Here is a 13,835-nt window from a genome sequence, read left to right on the forward strand (position 1 = left end):
TCAATTCTTATTTATAAAGAGAAGTATCTTTCAAACTTTTTAAGACCTAAACTCTAACATTTATCTGTCTTAAATATGATTTTATTACATTTCATTACATTAATCAAAATCCAGATAAACAAATATGTTTGAATGAAATAAATGGAGGTGGACTTTTGTAGATATTGTACAGTAGTTTTCTGAAATTGTCAGACGACTTGCATGGACATGGACTGGAGTGGGTCCCCTTCCACCAAGTTGATCAGCTCAGCCATTTGTTAGTATAAAAATGAAAGTGAAATTGTACTTAATTTCATCACAGTACACTATTCACTTCTATTTTGTCTGCTTTTTCTAAGTTTTGAATTTTAATTGGTAGACCTTGTCAAAACTGAAAATAGTGTCATTTTAAGTTGGGAAATGCATTTTCATACAAAAGCATTGTCATATATAATAAAAACTGATATCAGTCCTATATATTCTACTCTGAAATAAAAAGTTCAGAAAGAAAGAAAAGAAACTCAAAACATCATGCTTGGTTTCTCCATCTCGCGGTGGTATCTACTTTGGTGCCTCTTTTGCTGGACTATAACTTGTTTTGGAGTATTACCACAAAGTTTGCCATTGCACCCCGATGAAGGTACATATAAATATATAATTAATGTTTATTACAGCTTTTCTGTTTTTTTAGATGATATATTTTCATTTAAATTAGCGCTATTAATGACTTATGACCCTAAGATGTTGCCCCTTCTTTATAATTTTTCTTACTATTGCGAACGGTACTTAATATTTCTAAATGTCTCATTGAGATTGATTTACTATACTTTTAAAAAGTTATTATATGAAATTATAAGATACGCGATACTTAATTATACTAATAATAATATTAATACATTATAAAGTACTAGACACCACTAATATTTTTTTAATATTTCTTAATATAACAATTACTTAATTGTAGTCTTTCAGGTAGATTCTATTTTATTGCATGTCAAAATGACATGTGTCAAATATTTCTTATTAGTTCACAAATTGATATTTTCAAAAATTATTTTAATTCACATAAAAATATGTTTAAATTAGATATATATTGGCTAAAATATATTATTGGTGTCTACAATTCTCATGTCATACTGTTATTAGTGTAATTAAGTATCGAGTCTTATATAACTTAAGAAAATAATTTTTACAAAATATCACTAACCAATCGTGGAGCGTCACCTATAGAAAGTATTGGACACCACTAATGTCAAATACAATTCTTTATATTAATATAAAGTTATAAAATATATAAAATCAAATAAATAAAAATAACTAAAAGCCACTTTTCTCTCTCTACCCACGTGTTTCAACTTCCTTCTTCTTTTTTTCTTCTATTCCAGATTTGAAGCCTCTTCCATCTTCATCTTATCTTTCTTTTTCTTACTTTTTCTTAGATCTTAACCATTCCAGATATTACCAATGAGCTCCCACATATGTTTTCATCCCAATCTTGATCCGAAACAGAACACATATAGGGGATCGAGAATGAGATCTAAAAGGGATTTGATTATTTTGGTGTGATTGGTTATTATTATTATTATTATTATTATTATTATTATTATTATTTTGGCATGGTTGTGAGTAGTGCTGTAAGTTCGTGCATACTGTGTTGGCCCGATTTGTATTTATTTGTGTTTTTCGAAAAATGAGTCATGTTGTTCAGTGTCATAGAAAAATATGAGTTGTGCCGTGTCATGTAAACATTTTTAAAGGGTAAGCCCGATATTTTTATGCCGTGCTGGATTCATGTCGTGCTTTGCTCGTACCATCCAGTAATTTTTAAATAGGTCAGCCCATTTTCATATCCACTTAAATTCATATTTTACTTTTTCATATATATATATATAAATTATTAAATTATATGTATATTTTAAAATTTTAGTAATATTTATATAATTTTTTAGCAATATTTTACAGATAATCATATAAAAAAAATTATTAACATCATTAAAATTTGAATATTTACTTATAAATACTCAAATTTTTATATCACACCCTATAAATAAATTAATATATAATCTAAGTTTTTCATGTTTTAATAATTTTAGTTATAAAATTGTAATATTTAGTATTGTATGTAAGTTTTATTATTATTTGATCAACTTATTTATAATTAATAAATTTATATCTTATTATTATTGTTAATAAATTATAACATTTTTTAATATAGTGTGCTGTATTTTTCAAATTTGTCGTGTGTCGTGCTTTTTGGGCTAGTTTATTTGTGCTTACGTGTCGTGCCTTTCGTACTTTTTGTGTCGTGTCGTGTTTAAGAACATATTTTTCGTTCCATGTTGTGCCAATTTATAGCATCGTATATAGTGCCCAAGCTCATATTTTTTATGTCTACATGCTTGTACCAATTTCGTGTCATGTCAAAAAACTCAACCCGTACTTACAATACTAGTTGTGAGATTAAAATTTTATATGCAGTATTGTAACTTTTTGCTCTCTCGTTTGTTAAAATGAGTTTTCCATCCATACCTTGTAATGATACAAGATTTTTTGTTTCAAAAAATCAATATATAAATTAGCTAGGAAAATTCCTAAGATGTTTTATTTGCAACTATTGCGATATCCAATTGTTTTTCAATATTTTTTTTAAGATACTAAAAATAATTATTTAATTTCTTAAACTTCTATTTGGATAAAAGTTGAAAAATTGAATTTTTGCAAATATCAATAATTATGACAGAAATAAAATAAATATATGACTGTAATAGTCTGCAGTAGCAGAATGATATTCTATTACTGCAGAAAACAGTTTTGCAGAATCAAACCAGAACAAGCAGAATATTAAAAATAATTGCAAAAAATAAAATCACTTGACACAAAAGATTTGTACGTGGTATCAGTGTTCTTTCGAACACTCCTAGTCCACGGGGCAACGCCCAGAGAAAGAAATTAATTAATAAAGTATCAACAATAATTGACTTAAACAAGTTTAGACTCCCTCTAAATCTTTGTCGCAATCCTTTGTAATGCACTTTATGAATCTGATTTCAGAACCACCTTCAAACAGCGAACTCTCTTCGTCTTTGAAGTGGGAGTGCTTACTTCTCCCGAAGTAAGGCTTGCACAAGTCTTCTCCCGAAGACCTTTCTCTTGTTCAATCAAGATGTTCTAACCAACCCTAAGACCAGTATAAAATAAATAGCTCCTCCAAGTGTCTAGATTCTAGATGGGCCTTACAAATCAAAATGAATATAAGCTAGCGTTTCACTAGAAGTGTGTATACTTATGTTGAACTTTTTTATGTTTTTATGTAGCTTTTAGCAAATACACATTTCTCACCAAAAAAAGTTGACCACTAGCTTTCTTTCAAAACTCCTTGATTTTCTAGCTCATACATTCTCCTTTCACTGATATGACCACAACTTTGGTGCTATGAGCTTGCCTAATCTTGAGCCTTTGTACAGTTTAAACCTGATGTTACAACATTTGATATTGTAGAGATTCAACACAAGTGATTGATAGCAAGTATAGTATAAGTCATTTCGAAATTCACCCTTCATGATAACTAGGGACCCTTTCATGAGTTTTAAACAAGCTATCATCAATCTTACCTGTAAAACCATTAGTAGTTAGTGTACCAATAGAAAGTAAATTTCTTTCTAGTTCAGGAATGTACTTTCCATTGGTGAGTGAACTCTAAATGTTGCCATGTATTTTAATGATTACAGACCCAGTTCCTTGAACTTTATAAGCCTTTTTTTCACCAAGCAATATAGTTACACACGTCTTTTCTTCAAATTGACTGAATAGGTTCTTATCAGAATGCATATGAAATGTGCACCCTGAGTGCAAGATCCATTCTTGACTTGTTTGATCTACACTATATGCAATTAAAACATCAGTAGATTCATAACCATCAGAGATAATGCTGGATTCACCTCTCTCCTTTGTCATTCTTATCCTTATTCTTTTCCCTATTCTGTTTGTGCATCAGAAAATAACATCCATCCTTGTTAGTGTTATCTCTTTTATAGTAATTGCATAATTTACCATTCTTAGACCTTGATTTTGATCTATTTCCTCCATGGCCTCGATTCCCGTTCCCATTTTGATTGTCATAATGTACTTTGTTCTTGTTGTTGGAGCTCTCATGGCCTGTTGAACATATTTTATCAGTTCTTCCTCTGTATATTTCTTTTGAGTCTCTTTTGAATTTAGTGTTGCCTTAATTTCTGACATAGTCAAAATTTCTTTGTCATATAGCATTGTATCAAAAAAGTGCTCATAGGATTTAGCCAAAGAGTTGAGTAAAATAATTTCTTGGTCTTCTTCTTCAATCACAACAGCAATGTTCTTCAATTTTAGGATGACTTTATTGAATTCATCCATGTGCTTTCTGGGTTCCTTATTTTCTTCTATTCTAAGAGTATGCAATCTCTTCTTCAAGTACAGATTGTTTTCCAAGGTCTTCTTGAAGTAGATTGATCTCAGTTCCTGCCATAATGCACTAGCAATTTCTTCATCTACAGCTTGTCAAAGCACTTCATCCTTAAGACTCAATAATATGGCAATGTGAGAGCCATGGTTTCAATATATTCATTCTTCTTCTTTCCTTTAGTCAGGCTCACAAGTTTTCCAACATCATTGGCTTCGGGTAACCCTTGTTGCACCAGTAGAACCTTCATTTCAATCCTCCGTGGACTGAAATCATTCTCCCCAATAAACTTCTCAACTTCAAACTTTTTAGAATTCATTCTTGATAAATCTTTAAACTTTGAATGTCATTCTTGAATCCACAATCATTTTAGCTCTGATACCATTTGTTGTGATCTAAAATACAAATAATAATGATAGAACAATTTTAATACATACACAAAATTAAAAATGAATAAATTTCAACAAAGATTAAAACTTAAAATTGACAAAAATAAACACTTAGTTTTACAAGATTCGATCAATAAATATGGTGTCCAACATTTACTCCTCTAGGAAAAACAATCATTGATGGCTTTGGCATCTTTATTGCTTATTTTGATATGTAATTATAGAGTTTGTATTACAAAGATTAATAATATATGGCACCAATGATACAAATCAGTTCTTCACCTCGACTTTTGCTCCAAGAGCCTTGTTTTAGAAAGAGAGATCAGTTTTATATGTTGTGTCATCCAATTCTGGTGTCTTAACCCTCGACTTCCTTATATATAGCTTCGTACATATAGGAGTTGTGTTTGAGAGCAATGGTATTAACTACCATTAAGCTGATGTGGCATGCCTATACTAGGCTTACGGAACTTGAACCAATCACCACACAAAAGTCATGTAATATACATGGGCACCTAATTGATATTAGAGTATTACCAAAGAGCATATTACATAGTGCAAGTATAATATAAAATCTCTAATCACTTGTAAAGATCAGTCACCTCCTTATTATGTGGTATTGAATTTCTTGTAAGATATATATAATAAAAATGAGTCAAGGACATTGGCAAATTTTTAGTCCAAATTACATAAAATGAACAAATTATTGGTCCAATTAGATAAAATGAAATAATTATCACTTGATTATTCCCAGTTTATTTCTTATTGTAATCCAATTTTGTCAATGGCAAGCATTTTCATGCTAACACCCTTCACGTTTTTTGTTTTGTTTTGTTTTTTTGTTTTATGAAAAGAACACCTTTCACGTTCATTGTAATTTTGTTAACAAACTCATATTTAATGTCATATATTCGTACCAACATGTCCAAGCAACGTTAACAAGAGTGTTTAATTTAGTCCTACAAATAATTTTGCAGTACGAACTCTCCAACAAATGGGAGTGACAATGAAGGCACAACGAAATCTAACCTTGTCTTGTGACTCTCGGTCCTTTCCTAATATTACCTGTGGAAATTGTAGTGACAACTACTGTCACATTAACCAGTTGTACGTATAATTTTTTATTTTTTTCTTTGTATTGGTTGCTAAGAAAGTTGTAAAGAAAAATATTAGCTCTATATATTTCATTGATATATAAATATATATATATATATATTTATAAATATGTATCAATGTATAACATTATTGATCAATTCTTTTGATTGATATATAGACGCTTGAAAGACCTCAATTTGGGAGGCAGGCTTCCTTCTGAACTTGTGAATCTTACATATCTTGATACGGTGTAAGTGTTTATTTTATTTTTCACTAGCTAGATACTATATATGTTATGCAAATCCACTAATTGTTCATAATAGTAAATATAAAAATATGACATTTATGATGATATAAATTTTGTATAATTTAAATTTAGATATTTTTATTATGTGACATATTTGCATTATTATTTGGTATACTTTTATTAGAGTACATCTTTAATAAAATGAATTATATTTTACATTTACATCACTTATTTTATCCAATTTATATAAATTGATAAATTACTCCATTAATGCTATTATTAGACGTTTTTCATTTAAATATTTCCTATTCTAACTTATTTCAATAAGCTCTCGCACATATTTTAACTTAATTAAAGTAATTTTAGAAATTGATATGTAGTTGTTAATGATGAACCTCTCGTAACTTATTGGGTTCTATTTTTTTTTATTATTGTTTTGGAATTTTTAGTGATTTCACGCGTAACTTTTTTCACGGTTCTCTTCCACCGATATGGAGTAATATGAAGAGCTTGAAGTCCATGTCAGTATCAATATATATTTGATTTTATTATAAATTTGATTTTTTATGCTTTTGCTTTCCTTTTCGAAGCTCACTGACAAATTCTTGCACAGTTCTCTTACTGCCAATTGCTTATCCGGGAAAATTCCAAAAGAGTGGGGAGATTTTCCAAATCTTAACTACTTGTAGGTTTGATTAATTTCACATCTTACTTTTATAAACAAATATAATTTTATGTTTTTTAATTATGATTTAATCTCTTTAACGAGCTTGTTATTTTAACAGGAGAATTTTAAAGTACGGTTGTTATTTATCTTCAAATGTAACGATACGTACATATTATAACTATAGCAAGTATCATACAAATTTTTAAAAATTCGAAATAACAATTAAGGTGTACATGACCAATAAAAAAAAGTTGTTACTTGTTTAATCAATTGTATACTCTATTTTCGGCATCATACATTATAAAAAAAAAATTAAAACCGGTAGATTGCTTTCTAGAACTATAATATACACCATGTGATTGTTACGTGCCAAGCAACGTAGTGTTAGTTTTATTTAATATTTTAGTGTTTTATTTTAATTAATAATTAAAATAGTATAATTATTTGAATGATTTGTCAGTATATTTAGTAAGTAAAACATAGTTGTATTATAATAATGTATATTATTAATAGTAAAATGTACATTAATCTTCTAATAGAAAAGAGTTCTATTATCTGATTTCATATCTAATAATAATAGCTACACAATTATATATTTATAAACTTGCACTTACTAATAAGCACCAATAATATTTTCATAATCTAATATTTTTCAACCTTCTCCTCTTGGTGGTAAAATTAAAAATAAAACTAAAAATAAGCACAAACATATAAGGTAAATACTAATTAGAGCCCATTTCATCTTCTTTTTATTTTTTTAAGCCCAAGCTCAAAAATCTCTAAGCCAACACAATCAATCTTCTTCTAACCCGATAGCAATGAGTTGCCCCATCAATCTTCTTCTAACCCGATAGCAATGAGTTGCCCCTTCTGTAATTATTTATATTATTTTTTTTGAATTAAATTCTCTTACATATACAGTCTCACATATATATATATATATATTTATCTATACATTTTATCTTTTCTAGGTAATTACAGAAGGGACAACTCATATACAGTCTCACATTTATATTATCTTTTCTAGACATTTTATCTATATTTTTCTTTTTTAAAAATAAATAAAAAAAATTATTAATATTCTCCCAAGATAGGTTTGTTAGAGAGATATGTGGCTAAGATGATTTTTTTAATTTAAAAAGAGATTATTAATATTTAAAAGATTGTTTAATTTTTTTGGGTTTAATTATTGGGTTTATTTGTTAACGGGAGATCAAACATAATCGTTAAATTTAACAGAATATTCTTTTATTTTTAAGTATATTCTGTTAAACCAAGAAATATAAAATAAAAAAATACCGTTAAATAGACACTTTTAATATATAAAGATATGTGTTCTGGGTAGTATTAGAAAAATTTAATTTTTTATGTTTAATTTTTTTATTTAATTAAAAAAATTTATATTTTTACATTATATGGGCTTGAGTTATTTCATTGGTTAAAAAAAAAATTTCACTCAAATATTTTGTATATAAACATATTTTTGATAAAGCTTAAAAAAATAATTTTAATTAAATAACTAAATCAAGTATAGAATTCAAATTTCTCTTTAAATTTGTTTATAGTAACTGTAACACGAGAAGTGTTTCATAAACAGAAAACGAGTCATAATTTTCTTATTTGCCAAAAATAGAAAAACATAGAAATAAAAGTGAGATCCCTAGCTACTATTTAATACTTTAGTTGCTGACTTAAACTTAATGTAAATGCAGAAGTTTTGAAGCGAACAATCTTTCTGGTAGTATTCCTGAGGAGCTTGGGAAGCTAACCAACCTAACTCACTTGTATGTAATTATATATATATATCATTCGTTTCGGTTTTCATTTATCATTAAATACAATTTGTTGAGTTAAAAAATGTGTATATATTTATTTGATCAGGTTCTTTTCTTCAAATAAGTTTGTGGGAAGGCTGCCAAATACACTTGGAAATCTGACAAATTTATTGGATCTGTATGGTTCACATGTTTCTTCTTCTTAATAATAATAATCTTTTTGTACATATTTTTGGATGGTGTTGTTTGAAGATGGATATATAAAACTATAACTTGTTGTTATTTCTTTTGTCATATATATATATATATATATATATATATACTAGAAGAGAGTTACGTGGCGAGCCACGTAAATATTAGTTTTATATAAGTTCTAGTGGTTTTTGTTTAAGAATTCAGTAACTAAGTAACGACAACAACAATGGTAGATAGATCTATTTAATTAGTTTTTCATATTAATAAAGATTATAAATCTAAACTTTTAATTTTCTTGATTTGAGATTTTGAATTGTTTTGATTTATTTGTTTATGAATTTATTGAAATGTTTAAATATTTATTTGTTCTGATTTTGAATTGTTCTGATTTATTCATATTTAAATATTTATATTGATGATTGTTAATGAAATTAGTATGTAGCTTTATGATTATTTGTTTATGAATTTATTGAAATGTTTGAATATTTATTTGTTCTGATTTTGAATTGTTCTGATTTATTCATATTTAAATATTTATATTGATGATTGTTAATGAAATTAGTATGTAGCTTTATGATTATTTGTTTATGAATTTATTGAAATGTTTGAATATTTATTTGTTCTGATTTTGAATTGTTCTGATTTATTCATATTTAAATATTTATATTGATGATTGTTAATGAAATTAGTATGTAGCTTTATGTTTCTAGAAAAAAAAATGTATTTTTTAATATAGAGTTTAAATTTTATATTGATGGTTGTTAATGAAATTAGTCTATAGCTTTATGTTTCTAGAAAAAAAAAATGTATTATTTTATATAGAGTTTAAATTTAAATTTATATAAACATATTTATTTTTAAAAAGAGTAATTCATAAAAAAAAAAAAATCGCATAAATACACAAATAAACTAAAAAAAATTATCAAGTCTATGGTGGCTCAAATTAAGAATAATAACAAGAAAATTAAAAGAGTACCTGAAGATCTTCGAGCAAGTCCGATAATTTATGGGGAAGAAATTAGCAAGATCGAAAGATAGGTCTTTTTGAATGGGGAAGCAAGTGTGAAATATGATATGAAATTAATAATGATAGTATGCAGAGATATTTAACAATAATATATATTTTTTTTTTTTGAAGTGGTTACAATTTTCTGTTATGGAAAAAAACACACACTTCTAGAGAATATAGTACTATTTATTTATTTAAGATTTTTTTTTTGTAATTTTTCATTTTGCCAATGTGGAAATAAAATTTGAAAAAAACTGAAAAAAAAAATAAGTACATCGTGAAAGTTAAGATCTAAAGATCTAAATTTATAGCCTGCCTATAATTTAGTTTTTTTAAAAAAATATCTGTAGAGGATATTTCTTAAAATAAAATGTGTATATATAGTTTTCATAGAATAATGAAAAATATGATGCAAAAAAAAAAAAAAGAATAATAAAGAATAAATAATAATTATTGAATCTTTTTAATAATAAAGTGAGAGAGAGAAGGGTGGAAAGATTGATTCCATACAAACCAATTATGGGGATATACGGTTAGAAACCCAAACTATAAATTTGAAAAAAAAAAATTAAAAGATAGTATATGGGGTAATTCCCCTTAATTTTATTAATATACACTATTAAATTAGTATTAGGTTAATGTTACGTGCAATGCACGTATAATTAGTTTTTTTAATTAAGTGATGTTAAATGCAATATGTTTAATTTTTTTTAGTTAGATAATATACATATATTTTTTTTTGAAATGGAATTTAAATTTTTAATTTTTGATGATATATTTTGTAATGAATCCCGCAAAATCTGCACAATCTTGTCTTGGCTTCGGTTGTGTAGTTTGTTTTTCATAAATCTGACCAAAAGAATATAAAATAAATATAAAATTGGAGTTTCGATGCTATCGTAGTACACTTTGATTACCGAAAGAAACCTCAAACTGGATATCTTCTTCTTCTTCATAATCTCATCCATATTTAAAAATGCCAAGCCCAATCTCATATTCACCAAATTGAAAAATAGTTTCAAAAAATGAACCACTTAATGACAAAACCTTTCACCAACTGCATCGATCTCAAGAAAAATGTACATAGAAACAAAAGGTTTATTTGGATGGAAAATTGGTGAAGACCAAGACCACCATAAGCCAAGAGACAGGGTCGCCTAACTTGGCCAGTTTTTGGTGAAGACCGCCCTCATCCATGTTTTGAACGTATTAAATTATCTTTTGATCTAGTTTATTTGTTTCTAATTCTCCATGTTTTTAGCTTAATTCGTTTAATATATATTTTAGAGATTTATTTATTTATTTAAGGGTGAAATATGTGAATTTTTTTTTAATTTAAAAAAAGATTGTTTAATTTTTTGGTTTAATTATTGGGTTTATTTGTTAACGGTAGATCAAACCTATTAACATCGTTAAATTTAACAGAATATTCTTTTATTTTTAAGGTATATTCTGTTAAACCAAGAAATGCCGTTAGATAGACACTTTTAATATATAAAGATATATATGTATGCAGTAGGCTAAGCGATAATAGTTTTGAAGGCCCTATACCAGAATTCATTCAAAACTTCACTCAACTTAAGAGGCTGTAATTTTCCCTTCAATCTTTCTAACCTTTTATTACATTAATTTTACCTATTTTGATATATATCTTTACACAATTACATATTATCATTAATGAAGGGAACTATATGCAACTGGACTAGAAGGACCTATCCCTGCTTCCATTTTTCAAAATTTAAACAATTTGACTGATCTGTACGTAATAAACATATTAATTAAACAGATACTTATTTTTCACCATGCATGTGACTTTATCTAATTAATGGTGTTTTAAATACATCTTTTAGGAGGATCACTGATATGGCTGGTGAAAAGTCTGACTTATCTACTCTAAAAATTAACATCAAGAATAGTCCTGATCATAGTGTATTGTAAGAAACATGTCTCTTGAGATATCTCTTTTACTTTTCAATTGTTGATATAACCTGATTTTTATTTTCAGGGTGCTCAGAAATGTGAATTTAACTGGAATTATCCCAAATACAATCGTGAATATGATTACAGGATTAAAGATGTTGTAAGTTTTAATCAAAACTCTTTTCCTTTGATTAATTAATTGCTTTGAAATAATAAAATTATTTAGTATTAATTAAACGAGATATTCAACGACAAGCAAAGACATTTTATTTATTTATTTAACACAATTCCCTTGAGAAAATTTTCAATATCCTTTCCTTTTAAAAAATGACCAGATTGAAATAGTGAAAGATTAGTAACTTCGCAACTAGGGATGCACACCGGACGGGGAATTAGCGGGGAGTGCTCTCCTCGTCCCCATCCCCGTTAAGGATTTTAATCCCCATTCCCGCTTATTCCCTATCGGGGACTAGGCGGGGAATCCCCTATTGTAAAATAAAATTTATTTTAAAAATTTAAATGTATAAAATTATTAAATTACATAAAAGATAAAATATTACATATTATTTACTATTCAATATAGTAATTATTATACAAAAACACAACTTCAAAAATTGTAAAATAATATTAATATACTAAAAAAAATACAAACGCATATCTAAAATATAAAATATTAATAAAAAAATAATTAATAAATTAAACGGGTCCCCGTCGGGGCGGGGAGTGTCATCCCCGTCCCCGCCCCGTTTAACATTCGGGGACAAAATTTGATCCCCGTTCTCCATTTAGATGGGGAATCCCCACCCCATTAGGGGCGAGTCCCCGCGGGGCCCATCCCCATGAGGAAAATGTGCATTCCTATTCGCAACCTTAAATCCATAATAAAATTTTAATAATTGCATAAAAAAGTAAGGGAGATATCGGATCACCTTGTCTAATCCCCCTCTTGACTTCGAAGAAATCATGAAGTGTTCCATTGAACAACAAAGAAAACTTAATTAAAATTAATTATATTTAAAATTAAATTAATAATAATTATTAATTAATTTTATTCAATTTGATACTTGTTAAAATCTTTTAGCAATTAATTTTATTAAACGTTTAAATAATTAAAATATTTGTAACAAAACTTATTATATTTTAAAATTATTAAACACACAATCTTAACTAATAAAAAATAGTTAGAACCACCTCTAATTAGAAGTAATTTTACACTCAATCTTAATTTCAATATCATTAAGTGTATGTGTCAATCCAAAATTAGTTCAAGTTATTTAATAATTTTGTAAAAAAAAAATTGAAAAATTAAATTAAAAAATAGTTTAAAATGTAATAACAATTATAAAATTAAAGATTAGTTAACTATTTTCTCTTCTCATTGAAATCTTCTTCCTCAATCTAGAGATTGTAAAAAAAAATTACTAAAGTAGCTAGGTTTGTTGTTTCTTTTTCAGAAATAAACATATAACATTAGGAAAATAGCATGTAAATCACTAAAAATCAAAGAAAAATCTAACTATGTAGCTGGTTTTATTGGAGGAATAGGTTTGTGACAGAGATATAGGAGACTATATCGAACTAGAAAAGTCACATGATGAATTAGGTTAAGACAGACTAAAACCTAATATTTCATTATTATTTATTATTATTATTATTATTATTATTATTATTATTATGTTTTGTTTTATTATTTGTAACGGTGTTAGTTCTAAATATTAAGTTTAACGAAAATAACAAAAAAAATTATTAAACTAATCATTTCTGTTAGATTATCATATTTTCTTAGTAAATCAACTTCAATTATAATAATTAAAAGATAACTTTTCACAACTGAACTCGAAAAATTCATTTCAAAATTTAATTACAACTTGTACATAACAATCTCACCCAATTTTTATCATTCATGTTTGCTAATTTTAGTTATATTTAATTCAAATAATTAACTCTATCACTGTATCACACACTGTATATGCACAAGTGCATTAAACAGCACACGGAAGATAACCATACTTCATATATAAAATTATAGGGTAAATGGCGGCAAAACCCCCAATACTTTGGTTTTAGTTTCACTAAACCCCCACAACTCAAATTTCTGCGGGTAAACCCCCAAAACCACTATTC

General features: G+C 27.0%; 1 protein-coding gene across 4 annotated transcripts in view; it reads left to right on the top strand.

Moving 5' to 3' along the window:
• Positions 1–287: 287 nt before the first annotated feature.
• The window catches only part of LOC115697794 (probable LRR receptor-like serine/threonine-protein kinase At1g29720), a 47,142-nt gene continuing 33,594 nt past the window's right edge, over positions 288–13,835 (top strand). Inside the window, exons 1-11 of one of the 4 annotated variants that reach the window (XM_030624919.2) lie at positions 290–619; positions 5,781–5,910; positions 6,077–6,148; positions 6,595–6,666; positions 6,759–6,830; positions 8,525–8,596; positions 8,694–8,765; positions 11,308–11,379; positions 11,475–11,549; positions 11,642–11,725; positions 11,797–11,871. In XM_030624919.2, coding sequence (XP_030480779.1) covers positions 511–619; positions 5,781–5,910; positions 6,077–6,148; positions 6,595–6,666; positions 6,759–6,830; positions 8,525–8,596; positions 8,694–8,765; positions 11,308–11,379; positions 11,475–11,549; positions 11,642–11,725; positions 11,797–11,871 — 905 coding nt within the window. In that variant the 5' untranslated portion in view covers positions 290–510. Of the gene's footprint in view, positions 620–5,780; positions 5,911–6,076; positions 6,149–6,594; positions 6,667–6,758; positions 6,835–8,524; positions 8,597–8,693; positions 8,766–11,307; positions 11,380–11,474; positions 11,550–11,641; positions 11,726–11,796; positions 11,872–13,835 lie in introns of those variants that run through there. The other 3 variants (XM_061101835.1, XM_061101834.1, XM_030624920.2) reach the window with 3 other exon arrangements.

Source organism: Cannabis sativa, chromosome 7 (genome assembly GCF_029168945.1).
Source record: "Cannabis sativa cultivar Pink pepper isolate KNU-18-1 chromosome 7, ASM2916894v1, whole genome shotgun sequence".
In the NCBI taxonomy this organism is placed as follows: domain Eukaryota; kingdom Viridiplantae; phylum Streptophyta; class Magnoliopsida; order Rosales; family Cannabaceae; genus Cannabis; species Cannabis sativa.